This window comes from Serinus canaria, chromosome 8, assembly GCF_022539315.1.
Source record: "Serinus canaria isolate serCan28SL12 chromosome 8, serCan2020, whole genome shotgun sequence".
Lineage (NCBI taxonomy): Eukaryota > Metazoa > Chordata > Aves > Passeriformes > Fringillidae > Serinus > Serinus canaria.
The window spans coordinates 29,629,305-29,655,866 of NC_066322.1; the positions used below are offsets into that span (position 1 = coordinate 29,629,305).

The following is a 26,562-nucleotide window of genomic DNA, read 5'->3' on the forward strand; positions in this document are numbered from 1 at the left end:
CTGTGCTGTAGGTGGTTTGAGGAGGGGGAGCACGGCTGCAGTGATAGGCATGCCAGAAACACCACAACCCAAAGGAAACCTTTATTGGGGACTCTTCAGCCACTGAACAGAATATGGCATTTCTTACATCTTTCTCCTGCGCTGGGGCCCTGACATGTGTGGAGTCCCCATAGCGCATTTCCAGTACCTCTGTCTATATACAAATAGATACATCCACAAGCAGGGGCAGGGACTCAGGGTTACAGAGGGGACTACGTCCCAGGGCAGGGTGTGCTCAGCATGGGGGCCTGTGTCACCCCACTCTGAGCACGGAGGATGGAAGGGAGCAAGTGCTGAAGCATCGGCCAGACCAAGGCCAACAGCTGCTGCTGCCATGCCAAGCAAAGGCTGGTGGAGGGCATGCAACCACCACAGCAGCCCAAACCCACTAACTGTGTAGCACTGGACACCCCAGACCCCTTTCACCCCAGCCCTCAGAGCAGCAGGGACAGGGTCCACTCGGGCCCTCTGCCACAGCTCGGCTCAACAGCCAGTGAGTTCTTCCATGCTGGCCATTGCTCCTTGCCCTGCACAGGGCTCACGCAACAGGCAGGGCCTCCTGGGCCTTCACCTGGCAAGAGATGGAAGAGCATGGCAATAAGGAAGAGCACTGCTGTGCCCTGGGAGCATGGACATGCTAGCTGAGGACACACAAGGAGAATGTGTCCCTGTGTCCCACACATGCTTGTCCCAGCTAGTTGGCACTCCAGGACAGCCACCACAAGGTCTGTGCCCTCTGTGTCCATCCCCAGGGCATCAGGGTGAACTCACCTCCAGATTTGTCCTGGCCTTGCGCAGCACACTGTGGGTCCTGGTCACTGCAGGAGAGAGAGATGGGCTCAGTGAGGTCCCTGTGCCACGAGGGACCATATTGGGCACGTGGGGAGCAAGCCAGCTTGGCTGTGCCGCCAGAGCACGTACACTGGCTGACGATGAACTGCTCCATGCTGTCCTTGAGCTGGGCTGTGCTGCGCAGCCGCCTGGCCGTGCTCTGCAGCGCATCCTCCCTCTCGGAGAGCCGGGCCCGCAGCGCTGCGATCTCACTCTGGAGCACCTGCTCCTGGGACAGAGGAGGGGATGAGCAGTGAGCACCCGGCCCCAGTGCCCTGCCGGCCCCCAGCCCCTGCTCACCTTGCCCTGGTGCTGTGCAGGGCTCACGGGCAGCACGGTGCTCCAGAAGGCAGCAAGGAGAGACACGCACTCCTCCAGGATGCCATGCAGGGTGCTGGCGCTGCCCCACGGATGCCCCTGCCCCGTGCCCGTCCATCCCAGGGCCTGCAGGAGAAGGGTGCGGGAGCGGGTGCTGCCGGGGCACCCCCACCCCACCACAGCCGGGGAGTGGCCATGCTCAGCCCGGCACAGCTGGGCAGTGCCGGCAGCATTCCCTGGCCTGGAGGCTCCCTGCCTCTAGCTGCCCCTGCAGCCCTCGGGGCTGATTCTGGGCTCGGGAGCCACATAATGCACGGTGCGCCGAGGGTCTGGCCCCCAGCTGCTGCCTGCCCCGTCCTGCCCATGCTTTACCTCCTTTCCCGGGAGCGGGCAGTTGGGCAGCCCGAGTGCTGGGCGTGTGAGACACATCAGCTCCCGGGCCAAGGCCCTTCCCTCCAAGATGTGCTGCTCAAGGGCTCGGTAGGTGTCCAGGCGGCCGACGACGTGAGCCCCCATCAGTCCCTCGCTCTTCCTCAGCGGCACGTCTGCCCCCCGTGGCTCTGTGGAGCAAGCTGGGTTAGGTGAGGGCCACTGCCCATTCCCCTGGTGACCCACCCTGTCCCATCCCAGGCACTTGACTCTGCTCTGAGCTCTCCAGTCTTGCTCAGCAAGGGTGCTGCCACGAGTTCAGCAGAACCCACCGTCCATCCGCCGGAGCACCGATGTGCCAGAGGGCAGTGGGGACAGGAGGGGAGCTGCTAAGTTAGTGCCAACATCCCGCACTGGAGGAGATGGGAAGCAGCCTGGAACAAGAAACATCTGAGCCCCTTGTAGATAGATGTAGCTCTGTGCCTGGGGCTGCTGAGGTTATGCCCTCCCTCTGCCTGCCAGCAGGGCCACTGAGCAACACCTGCTGCCCCAGGAGAAGTGTCTGGGAGCACCCAAAGGTTGCAGAGGGGCCAGGCACCCCAAGGACAGGAGCTGGGCAGGGATGCCGTGCATGGGTCCCATACCTGCTCGTGTCTCAGCAGAGGGGCCAGGGAGGCTCTCATAGACATGCAGCTCCGCACGCAGGGTCTGCAGGAGCAGGCGCTGCTCCTCACTCTGCTGCTGCAGGAGCGTCACTGAATGCTGCAGTCTGCAGAGGTGACATGTGGGTCCAGTGCCATCCATCCCTCCCAGTCCTGTGGGCCCAAGGCCACAGTGCCCCAAACCTTACCTGTTGTTGTCCTCCTGCAGAGAGCGCCGCTCGTCCCGGAGCTGCCGGACACTCTCTTGGCACTCGGAGAGCTCCTCCGCCAGCCTCCGCTGCTTCCCACGCCTCTGGCCCAGCTCTGCCTCAGCCTCCCGTGCCCGGGAGCAGGCAGCCACAAGTGTCTCCTGCACCCGTGCCAGCTCTGGGGACAGAGAGAACGGAGGTGTCACCACCACCCCACTCAGCCAGTGCCCTCTGGGGCTCAGCCCCGGGATGATAGCCCAGCCCTGCCTTGGGAGAGGTGGTCACGTTGGAGCCGCAGGGTTCGGTTTTCCTCGTGCAGAGCCTGGTTCTCCCTGCTCAGCTGCAGCCCCAGCTCCGGTGTCTGGGCATAGACATCACTGGGCAATCCTGTGGAGGGGACCAGTGCTGAGTCTCTCTCCCAATACCCTGCTGTGCACAGGGTGAGCAGAGGGATGTGCAGAGTCCTCGCCCCCGCAGCCCCAGCCCCGTACCACTGCCCTTGCCGGTGGAGGCCAGGCGCCGCTCCAGCTGCTCCCGGAGCCGGTCGTTGGTGCAGATGGACTCCTCCAGGCGCTGGCGCAGGTTGCGGATCTCCACCAGATGTTCCTCCAGCAGGTCTGCCCCTGCCACAGCCAGGGACACAGCTCAGGGCAGGAAAGGCTGTGCCTGCCCCTCTCCATAGCAGAGCCCAGTCCCACAGCTGTTGTGGTGCCAGATCTCCTCCCTGTACCCCACAGGCAGGTGGGATGTCCCTGTGCTCTCCACCATGGACCATACCTGTCAGCTTCTGGCCAGAGGTGTACCCCGGTGGCAGGGCCCCATAGAGCAGCTGGCCAGGCGGGGGCACGTCCCAGAGGCCACGGAGGTCGGGGGCCCCGGGGAGCTCAGCTGGGCCCTGCAGGGCTCTGTGTCGGCAGAATGATGCTGGGGCTTTGCTGCCCTCTCCAAAGGGGCCCAGTGGCACTGTGGGCTTTCCTGGTGCCATGGGCAGTGTCACACCTGCACACACAGAACAGCAGGGAGGAGGAGAAGGACAATGAGCAGGTAGGAAGAGTGGGGTAGCACACTCCCTCCACCTGTTTTCAGCCCCCTTGTTGCTCTGCTCAACAGTGTAGTCCAGTGTCCCCATCACTGACCTCCCATCCCAACCAAATCTATTCCCCCTGAGGAGCAGGGGCTCTCCCAGGACTTGATGATTACATGACATAAGGTGGAGGGTCTCAGCCCCACTCCTGCACAACACTTTAACAAATCAGCCTTTTCCTAGAAGACCTGGAATATGCCAGTGTCTACACCTAGGGCTAATGCTGTCTCAGGATGGGTCCCTCCAACCCACCAGGTCATTTCTACATGAAAGCCACAGGTTCCCACTGTCCTCCAGCCAGAGCAGTGGGACCCAACCTCAAAGCCATAGCCCTGAGAAGAAGGAGAAGAACAAGGGCAGGACATGCAGGTTAGAGAGGATGGGGGATGATATGTCACAGCACAGCATGCAGGGCAGGCAGGACCAAACCCAAGCCAAGAGGTGGTGTTCTCACTTTCTCCCAGTTGCCTCCGGAGCACCTGCAGTTCCTGCTGTGCTTCGGCCAGGGAGCAGACAGAATTCCCACAGCAGCCCAGGAGTGCCGGGGCTGCAGGAGGAGGGGGCCCAGCAGGGAGGAAGGGGGACAGCCCGGGGGCCCGGGCAGGCAGGGGGGCACTAACAGGTTGGGACAAGGAGTCAAAGTGAAGGCCTAGAGACAGGAGAGAGATGGAGAGAGGTTGTTGCAGTGGCTCTGGCTCAGACTGGCAGAGACCACTCCTCCCTGGTGCTCTGGGAACCCTGGCACACCCCAAGAAGCCAAGTCCCTGTGTCCAGAGGCACTGCAGTTATGGCCCCTGGTGGCACCTGTGTGTTGGGCGGGCTCCTCGTGGCACTGGCTGTACTCGCTGGCTGCATCTCCATCGGAGCAGGGCTCCAGCCCCTCGGAGGTGAAGGATGAGCTGCTGGCAGAGTGGGATGACTCCGAGGGTGGGCAGCTGCTACCTGGGGACTCGGAGCGCTCCTGCAGCTTCACCTCCAGGCTCTCAATCACCTTATCCTTCTCCTGGAGCTCCCGGCTGAGCCTGTGGAGGTGGCCCACACCAGGTCTGAGCTCCATCCCACAGCCCTTTCCTACATGATGCCCCACATGCCATGTCCCACTAGTGACGCATGGCTGCTCAGAGATGCAGAGTGCCCATGGGGCTCACCATCCCCAGAGCAGAGGCAGCTCCAGGACATCCACCTGAGGCAGAGACCCCAAGGGCACCCTGCGCCCCCACCCTAAGAGCAGTGATAGACCTCAGGGTGCCCATCCCAACACATCCCACAAAACCTTCCTTGGGAACAGGTACCTCTGTGCCAGGAGTTCATGACTGGTTTTATCCTCCCCATCTTGTCGATCTCCTGAAAATGCAAGCCAGAGAAGAACCAGTCAGTGTCTCCATGCCCCAGGATGCCTGGTCCCACACAGAGCCATAGCAGGATAGGACAGCTCAAACCAAAGCAGGTATCCCACACAGCACATGATGTGAGAGTGTCTCCTGCTCTTCACCCATCAAAGCATCCCTTCCTGACCCATCATCACATGCCCATGACACCCAGCCCCACTGCCCCCCTCAAGGTGCTTACTGATGCCCAGCTTGTCACTGAGCCTCTCAGCCAGGTGCCTGCCCTGGGCCAGCTGCTCCCTAAAGCTCTGGCCCAAGTAGTAGTCGATGTCAGTGCCCCGAAGGAGGTCCTCGAAGGAGCGCAGGGCGTCCTGCAGGTGCTGGGCCAGGCTGCGGCTCAGCCCACGGCCCTCCCGCAGCACCTGCCGCAGGTGGGAGAGCTCCCGAGCCTGTGCCTGGATCAGAGAGTTGTATTTCCTAGGAGAGATGGGCAAGCAGGGTGTTCACAGGGCAGCCAGACTCACTGAGAACACAGCAGGGATGAAAAGTGCCATGGTGTGGAGACTCTGGGGGGGCATTCCCTGGTCTAGGGAGACACAAAAAGCTCAAATATCTGTTAGACCCCACTGGCTCCTTCCCCTGTTTCTATGTCTGTTCCTATGTTCCTCAGCCTCTCCTTCCCTATTCCTTGATTGGCCCTCACCTTTGCACTGCCCCAAGACCTGGGTTAGCCCCCAGGCCCCCATAGAGAAACAGTGAGACCCTCTGGGTGTGGGAGCTGGGACCTGAACATCTCACTGTGTGGCTGAATAAAACATCTGTGGATATTACGCAAAGATCCTTTTTCCTTCCTTCCCCTGGACTATGCTAGCAACAATTCAGACTCCTACACCATGGAGGGAGTCTGTGCATCATCCACTGCTGGGACTCTGCCCCACCACACAAACACCCTAGGAACCTGCCTGCAGGGAAACCAAGCAACGAGGAGCCACCAGCCTAGGGCAGCTCCTGGAAATCCCTGTATCCATCTGCTCCCAGCCCCCAGGGCCATACCCTGGCCAAGTGGCAGACTGCAGCTCCTTGGGCAAGGTGACTCCATGCTTGGCCGTGGGCAGCTGTGCCTCGAGCAGGGTGACGCGGTGCACCAGGCTCTGCAGGTCGCGGTGTGCCCGCAGGGCGGGTGGGCACAGTGTGCCGTGCCCGTCCGACTGCCAGCCCTCGTCCTCGTCCGTCAGGCTGTGGGCTGGGGAGGCCAAGGCCTTGGGAGCCGACAGAGGCCGCTCCGCACCCGAGGTGTAGCCGCTAGTGACAGAGATGGAGCGGGCACGGCGCTGCAGGCTCTGGATCACCTTGTTGGCATTGAGCAGCTGGGCCTTGAGGTCCTGGATGTGCTGGTGCAGGGCCTCCACATCCTCCAGGGCCATGGTTTTCTGGGCAGTTTTGCCCAGCCTGGACATCCCTGGCTGGCACGAGGACCCCAGCTCCTCACCCAGGCTGGTTTCACTGAACACATCTGGCTCCTCGCACTCTGCAGAGAGCACAGCGTGCCACTTCTCTGTGCCAGGGGGGCGGAGCACAGGGATCCCTGGAGCCCTGCCTCTCCTTACCAGGGCTGGTGGTCTCGTCCCGGTCAGCCTCGGTCTCACTGCGCCCACAGGTCTCATAGCCCAGGTCCTGGAAATCCACCTGCACTTGCTTGCTGAGCTGCTGTGTCTGAGGTTCACCTGCTGGGCAGCGCCATCAGCTCAGGGCCCCCTGGGCAGGATTCACCACCCTGCCCCATGCACAGGGCTCAGAAAACGCTCCCACTCCACCCTGGTTTTTAACTCACGGAGCAGGACGTGGTATTTCTCCAGCTGCTCAGCTTGTGCCCGCACTGTGGCCTCCGAGGCAGCGAGCTTGTCCTGCAACTCCTGGCACTGCCTTCGGCCCTGTGCCACCTGGGAGCGCAGCTCTGCGCCCAGGCCCGGCCAGCCCCCGCTGGGAACCGAGCCCTCCACCTGCCGGAGGGAAGATGGACCGTCAGCTCCGCATTTCCACCCTCATCCCCAGCTCTATTTTCATCTCCATCCCGGTACCCTGTGCACTTACACGGCTCCCATCCCCTCCACCGGGGCTGCCAGGGCAGGGTCTCTTGGGCATGTCATCCTGGACTCGGGTCTCCAGCGCTGGGCGTTTGGTGGGCACAGCTCCCCTCTCTGCCGGGAGCCCCGGGCCATCCCCGCTGCCTCCGGCCGGGCGGTCCCCAAGGGACCCGCGGCTCTTCCGCTGCAGCCTCCGGGGCTCGGGGGCCAGAGGGCTGCCCAGCCCCGGCTCTTCCTGCTCCCCGCTCTCCAGCAGCGACGTGGCTTCACCCATCCGCTCTTTCAGCTCCGCGTTTTCCAGGCACAGGCTCAGCATCGCCTTCCTGGGGGCACGGTAAAGGACAGACAGAGGCCGGGATGCAGGGTGTCCCCTCCGGCCACTGCCAACCCTGGCTCCAGAGCCCCAGAGCTCTTACCTGATGTGGGAGACAGAGGAGAAGCCGGCTTCCTCCAGCTGAGCCTTCAGCTCCCGCAGCTCCTCCTCAGCCCGCAGCTCCCGCTCGGGCACGGTGGGCGCTGCGCTCCTTTCGGTGCCCCCATTCTCCTTGCAGGCCCGGGAGTTGCTCTAGAGGCACAGAGACAGAGAGTGACAGGGACGTTTCCCAAGGGCTGGGACGCAGTTTGGCGGTGGCGCTATGCCCAGCTCCGCCACCCCCGCTCCCGGCGTGGCGCTGCCCCGACTCACCTGCTGGGGGGCCAAGCCACGGGCTGCCTCCTCCTTCATGCTGTCTGTGAAGTTGGTGCAGGCATCGGTGTGCGTACCTGCAGCCTGACCTAGGGGACAGCACAGCACACAGGGCGCTCAGAGCAGCGGCACTGGCAGCGCTGCCTCTGTCCCCTCCTCCCTGCTGGTACCCACGGTCACTGCGGGCAGCCCCAGGGCCGGTGTCTGCTCTCACACACACCTGGTGCTGGGATACTCGGCTGGACCGAGCTTCCCCTGCCGTCCCTGGGTGCTGCCACCCCCTCCCTACACACTGAACTCTGTGCTGGCCCATCTCTGAGGGAGGGGACAGCCCCAGGGACGGGAGCAGAGCAACGGCTCCTGCCCCATCCACACCTTTGCTTGCTGCCCTGACAGACAGACCTAGGCACCACCCACCCTGCAGTCACTTCACACGCCGCAGCCAGCAGCAGCACAAGCTTGGGCAGGGAGCCCCAACCCGGTGGGAGGATTGGGGTGCACACCCCACATCCCCTGCCCAGGCAGGGGCAGCTCGGGAGCAGCCACCCTGCCCACAGTGCCTGAGCTGTGCTGTCAGGCAGGCCCGGGGCTCCCTGCAAGCCCTGTGCTGACTTTGCAGAGCTAAAGGGACACTTGTGTCCCCACATGCGCATGGAGAGCTTGGGCAGAGCTGGGGTCATGCTTTTCTGCTTGCACACAGCTCTGCTCCTGTCCCCTTGGTGCCAAACCCTGTGTGAGGACTCGAGCCCCTTGTCTGGGCAGCTGGGAGAAGGGTGTATCCCCAATCCCTCCTCTCCCCAAGGGGAGATGCTTAGACAGGGCTCAAGACTATGCCCTAGGGCTGTGAAAGGCCAGGTTCCACAGCTGCCTGTGCACCAAAGGAGAGGTAAATGCTTTGCTAAATCCATCACTATTTACTCTGGAGCTGCCATGCAAGGCAGAACACAGAGCAGGGGAACACAGAGAGATGCTGTCAGGAGAGAAGCCAAGCATCACTGCTGAAGGGGAAGCCAGCAGGGATGCATCTGGCTCTCAGGAAGAATAGCCAAGGACCAGCCAGGAACGTGCCTTGCAGCAGAGCAGGTGTTTGCACTGTGCTCATAGATAGGGACACACTCAGGAGACCCACGTGTGCCGTGAGGCTGCAAAATTGTGGGGCACCTCACTGCTGAACCTGGGTAGACACCACCCTGCACGGTGAAGCCTGTCCACAGAAGCAGGCGTGTCCCAGGGAGCACAGAGAGCCACCACTGCCCCGGGGAGCAAGGACAGCCATCTCTGTCACACAAGGAGAAATGCTGTTCTGGGAGCGAATGGCTGAGCGGCAGCAGCAGCGCAGGGAAGCAGCAGCTCCTGTAGGCAGCACTCGGCACAGCCAAAGCTCAGCCCGGGAGCCCCAGGGACAGAACCTGCCGGTGGCTGAAGCAGTGCCTGGGGAGCCCGAAAAGGTGAGGAGATCAGACCGTCGGCCGCAGACTTTGCTGGGGGCTGAGGGCCACAAGGCTCTCAAGGTGGGTCACCGTGGCTGAGGGACCACAGCAGGGTGACACACAGCTGCTCTGGGAACATGGGAGAATCAGCCCTTGTGCCAGGGCACAGCATCCCACTTCTCACCACTACCCACGGCTCCACACGCCTCCCAGTGTTCCAGGGCCGAGGAGTAAAAGGGAGCACCATTCTCAAGGAAAAAGGACCCCAAAACCAACTGAAACCAAGGGGCAGAGATGTGTGCACGCAGGGCAGCTGTGCCCTGGCTGGTGGTCACCATGTGCTTGAGCCCCCCATCACAGCACAAGCACACCAGGGTGCTCAGCTCTGTGTGTGCCACCAGCACAAGAGACAAGAGATGCAGCCACAGCTCTGCTTTTCCACAGACTCCTCAGGCTTTCAGCCCAGCCTGAAGGCACAGAGATTTAGTTACATGCTTGCAAACTGTACACAGCCCAAGAGCACAGGACACCCAGGTACAGGGGCTGCACAGGAGCCCTCACACTGCTGGGAACAAGGGACAGGAAGCAAGGTCCTCGGGGAAGTTCAGAGAGGAAGGAATGACTTCCACACAGAGCTACGAGACAGCACAAAGCACTTCACAGTTTGACAGAGGGTGATCTCAGGCAGGGAATGCTCAGCCAGACTATCAGGGATAAGAGGAGGCCTTAAAGAACAGGCCAGAAAATCTGGGGCACCTGAGCCTAGGACAGCACTGATGCTAACAGAGGCAGGGGCACATCTAGAGCAAAACAGACACAGGTGGGGAAGAGAGAGACCTGAGCACCAGCCAAGACTCCTCTCAGGCCATGCCAATGAGTCTGGGCTGGGTCCTGGGCTCCATGGTACCCAAGGGACCAGGGGGCCAGCTGGGCATCAGTGCCAGGATGGCAGGGGGAAAATGGAAAGGTAAGAACAGGAACACAAAGGCTTCTACAAAGTGAGAAGCAAAAGGATGAAGAGAAGATAGTGCTACACAGAGAAGTGAGAAGGGAATGAGATGAAACAAAGAAAGGAAAAGCTAACAAAGTCCAGAGCTGCCCAGCAGCCCCCAGCTGGGTCCCTTCAAGCCACAGGGGAGCTGCTGCAGTCACAGTGCAGCTGAGTGCTGACCCAGAGGGGCAGTGCTGCCCTGCTGCCTGCAAAGGGGAGCTCTGCTGCCTCCCACCCCTGTGGGGCACAAGGAGGAGAAGCCCCCGGGGCAGCACAAGGCACAGGTGGTGCCATCTGAAGCAGTTGCAGGGAACCGTGCAGCAGAGCAGTCTCAGGTCCAGGTGTGCAGCCCAGCACCACAGAGCTCTTCTGCTCTGCCTGCCCCTAGCTCAGCCTCCCCAGCAAGCACAAACAGATGCTCAGAGGTGCAAAATTTGCTCCTGCCATTTTGAGAAGTGATTGAGTACAAGACAGCAGATCCACAGCCCACTGTGCATGGGAAGCCCTGCTCATTGGAGGGTTGTTGCTACTGTTTTTCAGCTTTCACACCAGCTCCCACATTCCCAGAGAAGGTGGAAGAGGGCCTGGAAAAAGTATGCAGTGGTGCCAAGAGGGACAGACACCTCAGAAACAGGGTCTTGTCCACAGCCCAAGGGGCACATGGAGCGTGTAAAGGATATGTACATGTATGAGTAAAGGAGCAGACCCAGCCCAGAGCCTGGGAGCAGGGACAGGTCTCAGTCCCCCCAAACCATCTAAAAGAGGAGGAAACTCTCCCATGAAGGCACTCACAAGTTAGGGTGAAACAACTTACAATTACGAAAAAAAAGCCAGTCAGTAAAATCATGAACACTGGAATAGGACTTGGTTTAAGCATAAACTGAATTGCTGGTTCTACACTCAAGTCTTGTGTAAAAGGCCCAGGCAAATGTCCCCAGGTCTTGATTCTCCGTCTCTGGAACACACTTTTCCATATACACTGTCTCCCTTTGGGCCAGCCACCATCAACCCAAGGGGTGGGTGTCACTGGGTAAGAAAAATAGTGAGGGAATACAAAAACTCACACTCATGCACTTGGGAGATGATAGAAAACATCTGGTGTTTCCTTCAGGGATAGGGAATCTTTATTTGGCCCATGGTGGTTGGAAAAGAAAGGAGATAGAGGGGAATAACTAAAATGGAATGATTTGAATGTGCAAATACATCAGTGGCCATCAGGGTGGGTCAGACAGGAACATACACGAGACACAGGTGGATTGCACTGATCGCCGTTTCCAAAGCAGCTCAAAAATAAAATAAAAAACAACAAAAAAAAGAAGCCCTGCACCAGTTCTATCGTACCATCAGCAAGTACCAAAGCTCAGTCAGTGAGACAGGTTAGTGAACCGTTTCCGTGGCAGGCAGGCGAGCGCCAGTGCTCAGAAGGCATGCTGGGGTAGGACTCTCACACGCTCCTGTTCCCCACCTCCTATGGCGCCCTGTGTCTCCAGCCTGCTCAAACACTCCAAGCTTCTTCCAAGAGCTTCTTCCAGCTGTCCCCGGAGCTCGTGGACCCCTTCCAGCTCCACCTGCAGGGCGTGGTCTCTCGCAGCACTGAGCGACGCGCGGCACAGGAGGGAAGAGGGTTAGACCGGCAGCGCAGCCCGCACCGGCCCCGCCCTCAGGACACTGAGCCAGGCACAGCCCCCGGGCGCTCCCAGGCGGCTCAGCCACCTCCTGCCTCACCTCGAACCTCCCCAGAGCGCAGCCACCCCCAAAAAAGGCCCCAGCCCGTGTAGGGGCCTCGGAGTCGCAGCTGTTCTGCAGTACTTTCCCAAGCACTCCACTTATGAGCTCCCTAGCTATCAGGTAGCTCAAATATCCCAGAGGCTGCAGCCCTGTGAAGGGCAGGGGGATTAAATCAGAGGACAGGCAACTGCCTGGATAAGCACCTAGAGGGATCCTTATCAACCCAACAGTTGGTTGAGAATTTGACAGCAGTCTCTGAAAGGTGGCCAAGTGTGGGTGGGAAACTGAGCTGGGAAAAGATAAGCCAAGCAAGAGAAATCTCATGGCAATGGGGAGAGTTTAGGGAGCCATTAAAGCTGCCCACTGCAGCCTCTTCAATGGAAAAAGGCAGCCTAAAACTTGGACTCTCAAAGAGGCATTTGGCTGGTCCTTTGCCTAGACTCTTTCTGCCCCCACTGAAAACTCAGACTTGCAGAATGATTTCCCCACTGGACCAGCCACGCCTGCCCTGGCAGAGCTGGGCAGCACAGAGCCAAGGCAGCCTCACTTACCTGTCTGGCTGTGTGTGAAACTTCACCAGGCTGCCATAGAGCTGCCTCTCTGCCTGGAGAGCCTCATTTAACCGATTTCTCTCAGCCACCAGCCCTTCCAGCATCAGTAACAACTGCTTGGAGAGAAGAGACAAGGTGCAACTCTTAAACAGAGGCAGAAACCAAAGGAAGTTATCTAGCTGTCCCTGACAAACTGGGGGCTCCCCTTCCTCTCTCGCTTGTGTCCATGTCATCCCTGGACTCCCAAAAGCCTTTGCTCTTTTGACAAATGCTAAAGAAAGCTGATGTTCTCCTCTGTATTTCCACAACCACACAGCCAGCTTCCAAGAACAAGCACATCCTGGCCTATCTAAAGGCTGAAAACAAAACCTCAAACCTGAGTGCCAGCAGAAACACAAACACATCCAAGCTTGCCCCACTGGCACACTACCTGTTGCCTTCTGTTTCCAGTAGTCTCCTGTCCTTGGGACTCTGCAACGGCCACTTTCTCCCGAAGCACCAGCACTTCTTGAGTCAGCCTTTCCATGGCTGGAATTTCTTCAGGATCCACCAGCTGCATCTGCAGATCCTGAAACCCAACAAACAGCAGGAGATCTCAATGAGTAAGGGATCAGTAACAAAGACAGCTGGACCTTCACAAACTTCCCTGGAATGCAACTGCCAGAAGTTTCCAGTGTTTGGAAAGATCCAGGTCTTCTAAGGAAAAAATGCCAAAGCACTGACAGTGGATTAGGCACAGACCAGAGTGTTTAGTAAGAATTAAGATGGGACACGAGAGGGATGCACTCTGATTAAAGGACTTGAAACACCAAATAAGAACAGTCTGGGGGTTTGGGGCCTTTGCCTTCTGGCCAAAGGAACACAGAGAGCTGTAGGCAAACCAGCAGTGATAGCATCTGGTATAGCCAGCCACACTGCTCTGAGGATGTGGGGAACAAAGAGACTCCCCTGCAGCATTCCCAGGTGGAACTCCCCCAGCCTAGCACAGCATCTCACCTTGATGAGGTCCTCTTTCATCTGGATGGTTCTGGTCAAGGACTCAATATCTGAGGCCTGCACCTGCAGCTCCTCCTCCTGTGTGGCCACAACAGACTGGAGAGCAGTGAGCTCCCGCTGCAGAGGGAAGAGAAGCCCCTCAGAGACTTCTGAAAGCCAACACCCCCCTGCAGGACACTGTCCCCCATTTCTCACTGGGGGTACTCTCACAAGAGCAGGGTCCAAAACCTCCAGTGAGGGGCAGCCCTAAGGTCTCCCAAAAGCAAAGGAGATCAGCACAGGTTCCATCACAAGCTCACCCTGCTTTCTCTTTCCTTCTTTGCCATTAGCTCCAGCTCCTCTTTGGCATTGACAAGATCCTTCTCCAGTTCTGCTGCTGACATTGTAACTGCAAAGACAGCTTGGTTACTGCAGGAACACCGTGTGCCAGTTCAGACCCCAGGATCACACACAATCCCTCTGTGGCAAGACAGGTCCCTGGTGCTTGTGCTCCCTATCACACTGTTTTTCTCAGTAATTGCTTTTCTTCCTTGCTTGGTCTTTCAACAGCAGCTGAAAGCAATGGCAACATCACAGGCCTGCTGTCCTACCACTGGCAAAGTTCACATATCCTGGTCCCAAGGCAAAACCCAAAACAGTTACACACTTGTCTCAGCTCATCCTGAAACAAAGACAAAAAATCTACAGGAGAGAGCATCAGATCTTGAGTAGAAACACCTCACCTCAAACTGAACAGCAGCCTTTCTCTTTCCCTTACTCCCATCCTCAGATATCACCCAGAAGAGAGGCAGAGCTTTATTTCAAAATACTCTTGTTCGAAGTTCTCTACTGTTCCACAGTTTTATGTAATCATGTTTCCCCCACAGCAGAAAATCCCAGTCATATTTGGAGACCTCAAAAGACGCTGTCCCACACTCACCTCCCTCTGTCCTGCAGCTGCTGTCTTCCTGTGGGGATCCAGCAATGACTGTAGCTCCATAAACTCTTTGCAGTATCTCCTGAAAACATAAAAGTCTGCAGGTTTGCATTTGCATGGGGAACACACAGCTTCCCCAGAATTCCAGGACTACAGCAAAGCTGCTGGCTGTTCTGCTGACACCTCTAAAATGTGAAAAAACAATGAAGGGGATGTAGCCCGGCAGTGGGAACAAGTGAATTTCACCCAGAAATTGTACTTGTGGGGAAGAGGGCACTGATCTCATTTCATTTGGCACTGGGAAGCTGCTGGCAGCAAATATCATTCACAGTAAAGATTAAACAGGTTTCACTCAATTGTAGCAAGACCACCTTTCAACTGAGACTCATCTTTATCTCAGATGTGGCCCAAAGAGACCATGCAGGAAGGAAAACACATCTCTGGAAGTCTCTAGAACTGGGAACAGAAACCTGTTTACAGCTGCTTAAAAACTTTCAACACTTCAGCTCACCAACAAACCATTAACAGCTGCTCAAGTATGAGCCATGGCACACGCAGCCTTGGAGCTGTGTTCAGCCTGAAAGGGGGTTTTAGCAAAGCTGCTTCAAAAATACCAACTCCAATTGTGGAAGAGACAGCAAACAGCCAGCAGGCTCTGCCAAGAATTAGTGAGACCTAAATTTAGCTCTCTTGTCCCCTCCAGAATGTGACAATGTCAGGGAGGGGATTACAATACAGCAAGGCAGCCCAGCCCAAGGAAGGAGTGGGTCAATGCTACAAGGTCAAAGGGTGGATGTCTTTCATACTCTCATGTGCCCCAGGGATTCAATTACTGCTCCATCAAAACAAAAAGAGACACTGAGTGACAAAGACTGGTGAAATCAAGATCAGAACATTCAGGCAGCATTCCTGCTCCTCAGTTTCTTCTTCTCCTATAGGAAGACTTTTTGGTAATCCCACTTTCATTTCTATCATTCTCTGTGGTGCTCTTCTCTCCTATTTCTTTCTGTGGCAATCAGTTCTTTCTGAAGCCCCAAGACCACAGGCAGAGAAACTCAGTGCATGATTCTTACTTGTATGGGTTGTTTGTCCTGCTTCAGTGGCCTGGCACCAGCTGACTGGGTCCCAACAAGGTCCTTCCCCAACACATGTTGGCGCAGCAGTTGTAGCTCATAGCTCCTTTCAGCCAAAGCCTGTGTCATCTTCTCTGCAGCCACCTGATTGAGGGGGAAAACTAGGGATAGGGCCATGATAGGGTAGGGTCCTGGTCCCTCTTCTTCCTTGGAGACCTTCCTAAGGGAAACCATCTCAATATTCATCTGTCACTGGAGACTCCAAGTGCTCTGCAAACCAGCTTGGCAGTTACTGCTTCTGGCCACTCACGCCCACACCAGTGCAGCCCTCTCATCTCTCTCACCAGCCTCTCATGTACAGAGGGACAAACTCTTCTGTTTCTCTCAGTCCACTCCAGGGCTTCTCTTTGCCTAACAAAAGTCAGTGCCACCCACCTCAGCCTCCCACTGTGGCACTGCACAAAACTCACTCTGCTCTGTTGCTCCTTGGCGCTCAGAGCCTGCAGCAGCTCCCGAATTTCAGCATCATGCTCCATGGTTTGGCGGTTCCGGTCACTGAGAAGATCCTGCAGCATCTTCTCCTTGTGCTGGAGACGCAGGCACAGCTCCTCTGCTACCTCACTCTGCCCAGGGCCCAGCTTACACAGCAGAGTTGCTGTAAGCTCCTGAGCAAGGGGGAGGAAAGGAGTGAGACTGGAAGATGTTCAAGGACTCTCCAGCCTGGGAGTAGCTGAGGGAGCAGCGCCAGCAGGCATAGGCATGTTCAAGTGCCAGAAGCAGCCAACCTTCAAACGCTGAGCACAGCTTCAGGTGAGGCAGGCAGCAGCCTCTGCTTTGGGACCACTCCATAGACAAACTGGCTGAAGGCTCAGGAAGCCAAGCTAAGGCCTTACCTCCACTTCCTTGTTCCTGTCATGCAGGCAGGTCTGCAGCTGTTGGATGATACCCTCTTGCTCCTTCTGCCTGCTGCCAGATTTGGCTTCAATCTCCTCTTTGAGCCAGCGGAGGTTTTGGCAGGTTGCTGAGACCTGCTCCAGTTCCAGGGTTTTGGCTTTCAGGAGGCTCTCCAGGCTCTGAGTACCACAACAGAAGTAGCTCAAGCAGGGACACAAACTTAATCCTGAATTAAGCAAAACTGGAAATACTCTCTCTACTGCTAGCAGAGTCACACAGATTCACCCATCTGCTCCAGGTGGCCTCTATGCCCAGCCCAGAAACAAGACTGGCCCAGGAACCTGCCCCACACACAAGGCCAGAGGAAGCCAAACACCTGCAGACCCTGTCCCCAGAGCACTGGCAGGAAGGTGTATCTAACAGCATGTCCCCACAGCCCTGCTGGGCTGTGCAGGCCCGGCACTCACGTGGATGGTGGCCTCGTTGCTGCAGAGGACACTGCGCAGCCTCTCCATGTCGCTGCCACGCTCCCGCATGGACACACGCAGCTGCTGCAGCTCCTGCTCCTTCTTCTCCAGGGCACAGAACTTCTCATCTACTGCTCGCTGGGTGACAGAGGGGATCATTCACAATGGGGGGATGGAGCTCTGCAGCCAACACCCTCTGTATGTTGGACTTAGCTCCCCCTGCCAGGGGGACTCCTCTCAAAGGACAAGCCATGAACAGCATGCAGAAGATATGGTCACCCCTGGGTTCAGCCTGGGGCTGATGGTAACCCAAAGGCTGAGCCTCAGGGACAGGTGAAACATTGCCTACAATATGTGCTCACCTCCAGAGCAGCATCCCTGTCACTGACACGCTGCTGCAGTTTCTCCAACATGGCATTCATGGCTGCAGGGCTCTTCTCCAAGCTTTGCTGGCATCGCAGAAGCTCCCTGGACTCCTAGAGATCACACACACCCCCCCTAGTACAACGGACAGTACAGAAACCTCCCCCACCCCCAAGAGAGCACAGAGGGACAACTACCTCCACTCAATGCTTGCTCTAGCCTTCACATTAAAGGCTGGTAGTGCCAGCACCTGGAAATGGTTGACTAACCCCTGCCAGGGCTCACCAGGCATTGCTGTGGGCTGAGGTACGTGGATACCTGTGCCTTATTCCTCACCCTGGGGGTCCAGAAGCCCTTTCCTTCCTTCCTTTCTTCAAAGGACATGCGTGAAAGCTACAGACAGACTTTTGCATGGCCAAACACCAAAGCAGGATCAGGGACTCCATTTAATTATGCTCAAGTCAGATCTTTCTGCTGATCTCACCTGCAGAAGCTGCTCCTTGTGAGCCAGCTGCTGAGTCAAACGCTGAACCCTCTGCTCCTGGGCCTGCAGCTCACGGCTTTTCTCCCACTCCAAAGTCTGGAGCTGCTGAGCCTTGTCCTGCAGCTCTGCCTGCAGCTGTTGTACCACAGCACGCAGCTCCTGCAAGAAAAAGGCAAATATCTTGGAATTCAGTCCTCAACACAACCATAAACAGTAGGCCAGTCCGAGGAAGGGCTGTGGGAACAGCTATCTGCAATGCTACAACTTTCACATCTCAAAACACACTGCCATGGTGTTTGAATTTATTTCATTGCCCAGGGTATCCATCCATCTAAACCCCTTGCTCTGGCCACAGGCAGAGCTTTAGTCAATCACAGCTCAGCTGTACAGCAGGGGACATGAACATCACAAAAAGAGATGGTTCATTTGCACCAGCCAGTGATGTACAAGTGACAACATACCCACTACCAAGGGTCTTTGCTGATTCTTAATCCTCAGCTATGATACTGAGGAGGCTGGAGAATTCTCCCTGCCACATGTGACAAGGGGTTAGGCAAGTGTGCCCAGTCTGCTGCCAGCAGAAATGATGAACAAAAGCAGAGTATTGACCGACCACCTCAGTGCTCCTTAGTCTTGCAAACCCAGAAACTTCCAGGCTAAGTGCCTGTCATACCTGATTGTGTTTCCAGGTTGCCTCTTTCTGCTGCTCTTCCTCATGGACCATGGTCTCCAGGAGCTGGGTTGCTCTCTTGGCTTCAGCCAGCTGATGCTCCTTCTGGCGCTGAGCTCTCTTCAGTTTCTGCACCTCCAGCTTGGTGCAGAAAAGTGTGTTCTGAAGATCGAGTGGTGACATTTGCTGCTCCTGGGGTGACAGTGGGCTCTCTGACACCTACCAAAAAGCAGGGTTCACAGAAACTCAAGAGATTCTCTTCACATGAGAGATTTAAAAACCAAGATCCCTGCAGAATGAAACCTGATGTATCTGAGGCTTTCCAGGGCATACCTGCAGCTGTCCCAGATGGTTTCTGTGTAACATGTCCCGCAGCTTGGCCATGGTCTCATTCTGCCCTTCGATGATGTGGTAGAGCTCCTCTGTCTGAGGCCAAGCACAGGAAGCCCAGTCAGTGGCAAAACAAGCACAAACTCTCCCATCCCAAGCCTCCAGCCTGGATTATGACACCTCAGCACCACATGAAAGAGGCTTTGCAAGAAATAATTTAGTGAGATGTAGGACGCCAAGCAGTGGCTCAAGCATTCCTTCTCAGCCACTGCCCCCAGGGCTAGAGCAGAGTTCCCTGTTTTTGTGAGCACCACCCTGCCCACCCTGAACTATTACCTTACTCTCTTTGCTCTTCAGGGCCTCGTTCAGACTCTGGATTGTACGATCTTGCCTTTGTGATGTTTCTTGAATAGATTTTAATTCGAAATTCAATTCATTCAGCTTTTCCTGTAACAACTGAAGACAGAAATAGGTTGGGTTTATTTAATCCTGCTTAATGCTCTATGTAAACACCCTTAAGACTCCTTCCACTCCTTACTCCATACAGCCCTGGTGTTGACCATATCGAGATCAATGTGGCTCCCTCTAGAGTCTGTAAACACCTTTGGAGGTGGGTGGAAGCCGGTGAGTAAACACAAAGGCCCTTCACAGGACTTGTTGCAGTGCTTCTGCTCCCTCAGGTGCAGGGCAGAGGTTCCAGGCTTGGGTTCGCAGACCATACTGCCTCCCACATACCCCAGGAGAGCCTCACTCAGGCTGCCCGCAGCCCTCCCTCCCAGTTTCTATCACTTGTTTCTCTTTACTCAAAAGGAAAGGGGTTGCTTCAGCCCAAAATCCTCCCAAAAATCTGAAAGAAAAATGTCAACATGAAGCTACACATTCACTGACCACAGTGGCTTATTTAGCATTAAGTTTTGGCTTCAGCACAAAAGACCCTGGCCACTGCCAGGAACCTCTCACCAGTCTCCATGGCTGATTCACAACCTGAGAAACCTTTGCCTTTGACACTCTCACCCTAAAGAGAACACTACCCACCTCAGTTTCTGGACAGTTTGCTGCTTTCACCATAAAGCTCATGACACAGGACATGTTGTGCAGTTAAACAAGTGCTTATTAGCATTTTTAAACATGCTGCCTGCTGATATTCTCAAAGTTGGATGATACACCTCTTCCTAAGAGCTTACTCCAGACTCAACTTCTGGAGTTGGAGCTGGTGCTGCCACATAATTTCCTCCTGTTGTTCATCTGTTGTCACACCTGTCCTGTTATCTCTGACCTGAGACACTCCCACTAACCTGTTTAAACACTTCTAATTGGGCCCTGGGTCTCTATTTCTGTCAAGCTTTGCAGTCCAGGCAGCTGCAGCACCTTATGACCATCCCCAAATTTAAATAAATTTTCCAGCCCAATTTTTTTTCCCACATTTAACCTGTTTTTCCAGAAGATATAATTTACCTTAGAGTTCAGGAGCATAATTAAGAACATATACCGTTCTCAACATGTGTTACTATTGATCTGCCTCAAGAGAACTCAGATATATGTTTCCTTCCCAAGTATTTAAACAGAAATGAAACCAGGACTCCCTCTCTCCTACACCAGGCTCGGCCCATGCAAATCCAAGAGACAGGGAAACAGCCCTGTGTATCTCCTTCACCAGCTCCTGGAAGGCTCACTAGGCAAGGCGAAAGTTCCTTCAAAATAATGATTTGCAAAATTAAACATGGAAAATTTACACAGCCCAGCTGCAGAAAAAAAAAAAAAACAAATGCTTTTAATTGAATCTGACAGACAATAGCACTGAGAATCACACACCCTTGCTGGGAGAGCAAGGGTGCTGGCCTCCAGCCAGGCCAGGAGGCACCCTCTGACACTAACCACATCAGACTCATAGCACTGGATGTACTCTTCATGAAGAAATACCTTGTTGGCAGCTTCAAAGTGCTGGAGTTTGCCCTGCAGCTCTGCTGCACGCACATCAGCCGCATGCTCCCCTGCCGCAGCGCTGCCTGGAGCTGCCTGCTGCCGTTCATCCTGCAAATTCTGAAAGGAGAAACACAGTGAAAAATGAGACAATGGCTCAACTCCCGCACTGGCTTCTTCTCTTCAGCTGTCAGCCATCACAGACCCTGCAGCATGGCTTTAAACACGCCCTGTGTGCTTTTTAACTGGTTCTGAGACATCATTCTGCTCGTGCCTCCCTTCACCAAGGTGGCAGGCTGGCACCTAGCAGCTCTGCCTCATCTGCCTCAAGTGCCCTGGTGCCCCAAGGCTCTGATGGGGCTCCCTGTCTCTCCTCACTGCTGCACCACGAGCCCAGCAGCTTGTTTAGCTCTAACCACTGTCTGTGGGCTAATGATGGATCTTCTCCCCACACCCAAGCCATATCCCTGAAACCTGCTCTCCTGCCCATGTGCCCTGCTGGCATTTCAAAAAAGCTTCAAAACCCACACTGAAATGGTTCCCAAGTTCTACTGAGATTCTGTGTCTTTATCAAGCCTACAACTTTCAATCCTTCCCACTAGCTCCTCTCCTGCCACAACCTAGCAGTCACGCCCTGCTCTGAACCCCTCCACTTGTGATTTTCTGGGTTCTCCTTCACCACTTCCCGTTCTCCAGCACCCACATCATGTACAATTCCTTGCAGCTCCTCAAACAGGAGCAAATTCAGTGCCACAGCTGAGATTTTTTTTCATGACACATACCCATTTATTGGCAATGTAAACAGCCTACTTTGTGACACGTGGCCTGCCAGAGCCAGCTGGCTGAGCACAACACTAATCCCTTGTCATCCCCTCCTTACAATTTTGCTGTCCCCCGCCCAGTGTTTTAACTCCTTAGGGCAGCCCTCCATCCCAGCACCCTCTGCAGCCCTAACAGGGCTCCTTCAGTATTCCCGAATATTATCAGCGACACAAGATTGACTGCAGTGGTGCCTACTCTATGTGGGAGCCCTGGAAAGGGCTGCAGGGATGCAGCACAGAGGCTGTGGAAACATGACAGGGCTTTTTGGAGCACACACACAAACACCAGCTCCAGGCAGTGCAGCACAGCCAGAGCAGTCAGTTCCAATTAGCCTTGTCAGGCTGAATCCTCATCCTCAGTGGCCACAGAAATGCTGTCTGTGGGGAAGCCATCAGCACAGAGGAGCTCCCTCAGATCTGTGCACTGCCTCTCACAGACAGAAGTAACATCTCCCTTTACCCTGATGTTTTGTTAGGATTTCAGTGAACACTTACAGACACGGTGATTACAAATTTTCTCTGCCAGAAGGCTTTGGATGAGACAGAAAGAGCTGCTGGAATCTGTCACATCAGCTATTTTGAAATAAGATTGATTAAAACAGAAAGGGGGGGAAAGGAAAACATATTTCCTCAATTTTCACATTAGAAAAAGGGCTGAAAACCTGGAAAGAGCTAAGAGCAGGGAGGGGAAAGGCAGAGCCAGCTCCAGAGTCCAAAGTTCCAAAGCCCAGGCTGCCTCCCTTGTGCCTCCCTACAGCCATGTAGACTTCTCCAACATCAGCATTTTACTGCTAATCTCTCCTCAGCACACACTGACCCTAAGAGAACACTTCTTTAAAAACAATAATCACGGCACTCTCTGAGCCTGCCAAGCTCAGACTGCCCAGCAGAGTGGGGAAGAGCCTGGCTGTCAGGAGGGCACCGCAGCCAGCTGCAGGAGTGTCACACAAAGGCTCCCTTTGGTACCACCTGCCTGGGTCTGTGGTGGGGAAGGGGAGGAATTGGTGGTTCAAGAAAATGCCCAGGAAGACAGTACCTACAAGGTCACATGCCCTGACATCAGAATGCTCCATAAATTGAAAGAACTGCAAAAGCAGTAAGAGAACTGTGGTCCTATATATTCTAGATATTCCTTTCACATTTATGCACAGGAATCGCTGGACAGCAGCAGCACCTGACTTACAGAAAGGGTGTTGCTTTTACAAACCAAAAGAAAAATCATTTGTGCAAGAACTATTCAGCCTACTAGCTGCATCTGCTTTCCCATTTTTGCTCTTAAAGCCATCCGAAGGATTAAGCTCTTCCCCCTTCAGCCAGACCTTGCGCTGAAGAGCTGCTGCTGTCATGGCAAGGAACCGTCAGTAAAAAAATCCCGCAGGATAAAATCCTAGCAGGGCCAGTTGGATGGCAGAGGCTGGAGAAACTCCTCAAAACACAGTTCCTAGAAGAGGACGGCAATGTGTGACACAAAGCCGATCTGTAAACACACCACGGTGCTCAGAGAAATCCCGTTTTTACCCTGCAAACACACCCCAGTGAGAACCATCAGCAAATGAGCCACGATGCCCTTGTTCACATCCTCAGCTGCTAGCTGCCAGCGCGATGCCTTTGTGCTCCAGATGAAAACTAGTTTTCCTACGCTCCTCCCTAGCCTCGTTTCTCGAGCAGGCTTTTATGGAAAAAAGCACACAGCTCCGGGAAGCAGATGGGACAGTAAGCCGGCTGAAGAGCAAGAGCAATTCAGCACTGCTACAGTTGCCATAGTAATCAACGAGCATTTTCCTAATCCCCGAGGCTACCTACAGCATTAGGCAGCACTAAGGCTGCTAATGGGAATGCAATTAGGCTGACACGGATATTCCAGAATTGAAGCTGACTGAGGCCATCTATTCATTACTGGACGTGGTAAAGAAGTGAGTTTGGCTTTTTGACTGCATATTAAAGGACGTTTCATTAAAGCCAGCTAAACAGAGGCAACCTGGAACTAGAACTGCTATCAAGAGAGACAACAGCATCCCAAAAGCAGGAGCTTTCATCCCCTCTCAGCAACACCTGCCACTAATTGATAGATCTTTTCAAAGGATCAGAAAATAAACCAATTATCTTGAATACCAACCCTAAAGTCATCCTCTGGCACAAATCCACCTGCGAGGAAAACACCTTTTCCTCAGGGCACACACCGCAGATGCCTGGGTGGCTCTGCATGTTCGGCAGGTGGAGGCCTGACCTGCAGAGGCGGGGCTGGAGGCAGGCGTTCCCCATACTGCAACCATTACTCAGGCACAAAGAAAACACACCTGCTGGAAAACACATGCCCAGAAGCTTAACATACTCCCTTTAGTTGTGGATAAAAGCTGCACCAACTTTAAGCTTAAAGATGAAGTGAAACTGGTGTTTTCTCAGCAGGAAAATGACAAAGAGCTTAGACCCACCTAACAAGCTGCATTGTCAGGGAGGGCTGATGGGGGGGGGGAAGTTCATTTCCCAGAATACCGGGAGGAAACAGGAGACAAGAGAATGACTGAGGAGAGAGGCAGCACACCTAAAAAGGACCGAGTTGCCTATTCTTAGCCCCTGATCAGCCACACGTGGCTGTCTGCATTATCTCAGCACAGAAAAATCCCCAGTGGGCTCAGCACTGGACCACGAGGACAATGCTCAATGGAAGAGCAGCACCGTGACCTCTACCTGTACCCGCAGCGGCATATAATCCTCATAGAGGTCATCCCACAGCTCCTGCAGCTCTGAAATTTCCAGGGAAAGGCCCAAAGGAGCTCTGGAAAACGATTTTCTGTCTGTGTTCAGGAAGGCAGAACTAGCACATGCTAAGCCAGCAGCAGCAGTGCCATCTGCCAAGTCATGGCTGAGCTTGGGAGGGGGCAAGCTGGACTTCACAGGAATAGGTAGTCGGCTGCCTCGGGGGCTCTGAAGGGGTTTGTAGTCCAAAGTCTTGATCAAATTGAGGGCCAGCTCCAGCCTGTTCCCACTCAGTGAAGAGCTCGGGGTCATGCGATCATCTGAGAAATCGTCACATTTCCCATTCCCTTTCAGCCCCTTGTCTGCATCTTCATCTTTCTGCTGCGGAGGGCTGGCCTCCACGGTGGTGTCCAGAGACTCAAGAGAGGATGCAGGTGTGCCTTCCTCCATGCTGTCTCCATCCACAACCACCCTGGAGCTGGTGGACTCGGCCACATCACACACAGACGACTCCTCGTTGCCCATGCTGGCCGACCAGCGGCTGGACAGCCCGCAGGAGATGCTCCTGGCCACCTTTCGGGGCACTTTGCAGATGGCTTCATAGTCGGCATCGGCCACCCGCAGGGCAGCACAGCCCCGGCAGCGCCGCGGGCGGCTCCCTGCCCCCTCGGAGCCCTGGCAGCTGTGCGGCTCCACGCCATGCTCTTCCTGATCCATCCAGTACTCAAACCCAGAGTAAGTGAAGTCCTCCTGGAGGAGGGCAGCGTACCGTGCATCAGGCAGGCTGGAAAGGTCCACAGTCCCCTCCCCAGCCCTGTCCTCTGTGCTAGAGTCGTCGTTGTTCCTGCGGTACATGCTTGCGATGCAGAACTTGAGACGGTCCTTCTCTAGCAGCAGCTTCTGCAAGCGCTCGATGGAGAGGGCCTCGATACGGGCGATGACGGTGTCGAACCTGTAGATGCGGTCCAGCATGAAGGCACACTTGCTGCAGGCGAACTCGGACCTGCCGTCCCGGCACAGCTCCCTGCCCAGGACGTGGGAGAGCAGCACCTGGAGATTCAGCTTGGCCGCCGTGTGGAAGATCCATCGCCGCTGGTTGCCGCAAAGCTCCCGGCCGCAAATCCGGCAGTTTTCCTTCATCCTCCCTCTTTCGCGGCACACAAACCCACTCCTGAGGGCTCTCAGGAGACCTTCCCGAGGTCAGCACATCTCCCTCAATCCCTGAGCCCGGCGGCACGTCTCACTGCACCAATCCCCTCTTTATAGGGTGGTCACACGCCGGGACTCTTAATTCAATAGAAACACCCCACCCTACACCACCTCCCTCACATCTTCACAGCCACACCTGGTCTGCCCCCCGCCCCTCCGATGCTGCTCCCTCGCCTCACAGCTCGAGCCCCCGATGCTTCCCCCTCTCTCCTCACAGTCCCCGTCCCCGGGGCTGCCCCTCACCGCGGGCTGCCCCTGCCCGTCCCGCCCCGGCCCCACCGCCCCGAGCCGAGGATGCTCCTGCCACGGCGGCGCCCGGCTTCTGGCTCAGATTTCAAGATGGCGGCCAAGTCCAGCCTCCCGCGCATGTGCGCGGCACGCAATGCCGGCCGGGATATGTAGTTGCCACGCCTATTTACGCATGCGCAGTGGTTACTCGCGCCACGCACGGGCACCTGGGCAGTGCCGGGAGTCGCGACAGAGACGACAGTGATCGATCGGGACGCGACAGCGCAGGGATCCAGTCTCAGTGCCAGAGCAACACATACACACTCGTGCTTGGCTCCAATGCAAGTGCCTGTCCCAGTGACACGTCTCTACCCCAGTGCCTATGCCACGTCCCCGTTCCAATGCCAGTGCCTGTACCAGTGCCAGGTCCCCACCCTAGTGCCTGTGCCACGTCCCCGTCCCAATGCCAGCACCTGTCCCAGTGCCGGCTCCTTGTCACAGTGCCTGTCCCAGCGCTAGGAGCCACCCCAGTGCCATGCCGTGCCCCAGTGCCCAGCCCCAGCAGGCAGTGTGGGTGGGCACATCCCTGCAGCACAGTGCCACCAGCACCTGCACAGCAGCCCGTGCCACCTCCTGGGCAAACGGCAGGGTCCCCTGCAGGAGCGGTGCACAGGCAGCTCACGCACTGACAGCCCGCGCCTGCTGGGGACAGCGCCCTGCCACCAACATCCAGCGTGGCCAGAGCTGTGCAGCTGCCAGGAACATGCCGCTCTGATCTCTCACAGCCCCAAAATCCTGCCTGGCACCATGCCAGGCTGCCAGGGGTATTTTAAGACTTGGGATTTAAATGGCAGACGGGAGCAAGCAGCACCAACACCCTCAGAAGGACTGCACAGGCTGGTGGCCTGTCCCCTGACAGCTCACACCGTGTCCTCTGAGCCCCTCTGCTCCTCCCAGTTCCTGGCAATCACCCAACCCTGCCAGGCTGAACACAGCACAGCCCTGGCCACAGCCCCAGAAGAGGACAGAGATGACAACAACCAGCCAAGCCCTGGAGGGACGTGCTCCTCCCTGGGGTCTCCCCACCCTTGCCTGCTTACCTGCCCTTCCATGACTGGAGACCCCTCCAGGCACTGCTGCAGGTCACGCTTCTCTGCTGACAGCATTTCCACAAGCTGGTTGCTGGCAGCCAGCTCTTGGGTCAGC

At 56.0% G+C, this 26,562-nt stretch overlaps 1 protein-coding gene across 5 annotated transcripts; it reads right to left on the minus strand.

Annotated features, from left to right (window-relative positions):
• Positions 1-56: 56 nt before the first annotated feature.
• Positions 57-25,429, minus strand: LOC103824685 (myomegalin). 5 transcript variants are annotated; one of them, XM_018925151.3, is made up of 38 exons: positions 23,911-25,429; positions 20,402-20,521; positions 18,818-18,937; positions 18,485-18,577; positions 18,155-18,370; positions 17,482-17,640; positions 16,997-17,110; positions 16,635-16,772; positions 16,167-16,346; positions 15,744-15,938; positions 15,274-15,417; positions 14,204-14,282; positions 13,584-13,672; positions 13,285-13,401; positions 12,719-12,856; positions 12,289-12,401; positions 11,475-11,602; positions 7,589-7,677; positions 7,320-7,468; positions 6,911-7,226; positions 6,651-6,819; positions 6,427-6,543; positions 5,873-6,347; positions 5,061-5,296; positions 4,784-4,835; positions 4,296-4,513; positions 3,946-4,140; positions 3,185-3,406; positions 2,899-3,030; positions 2,675-2,794; positions 2,408-2,585; positions 2,202-2,326; positions 1,890-1,991; positions 1,561-1,748; positions 1,171-1,314; positions 961-1,099; positions 811-857; positions 57-610 (listed from the first exon to the last, which is right to left on the minus strand). In XM_018925151.3, the coding sequence occupies exons 1-38, from the start codon at positions 25,057-25,059 to the stop codon at positions 578-580; spliced, it is 6,738 nt and encodes a 2,245-aa protein (XP_018780696.2). In that variant the 5' UTR covers positions 25,060-25,429; the 3' UTR covers positions 57-577. The 5 variants fall into 5 exon arrangements, 4 of the variants coding, with proteins under 4 accessions (XP_018780696.2, XP_018780695.2, XP_018780697.2 ...); XM_018925150.3 differs by having other exon boundaries at positions 12,289-12,404; XM_018925152.3 differs by lacking the exon at positions 1,890-1,991 and having other exon boundaries at positions 12,289-12,404.
• Between the last annotated feature and the right edge of the window lie 1,133 nt (positions 25,430-26,562).

What these genes read in the sequence shown, in the direction of transcription:
- LOC103824685 (XM_018925150.3), bottom strand. Translation starts at nt 25,059, where the DNA reads ATGAAGGAAAACTGCCGGATTTGCGGCCGGGAGCTTTGCGGCAACCAG. An exon ending in CTGGAAACAGAAGGCAACAG is followed by an intron (nt 12,405 to 12,718) that starts GTAGTGTGCCAG and finishes CTTCTCTCCAAG; the next exon opens with CAGTTGTTACTGATGCTGGA. An exon ending in CTCTGGCCAGAAGCTGACAG is followed by an intron (nt 3,031 to 3,184) that starts GTATGGTCCATG and finishes TGGCTGTGGCAG; the next exon opens with GGGCAGACCTGCTGGAGGAA.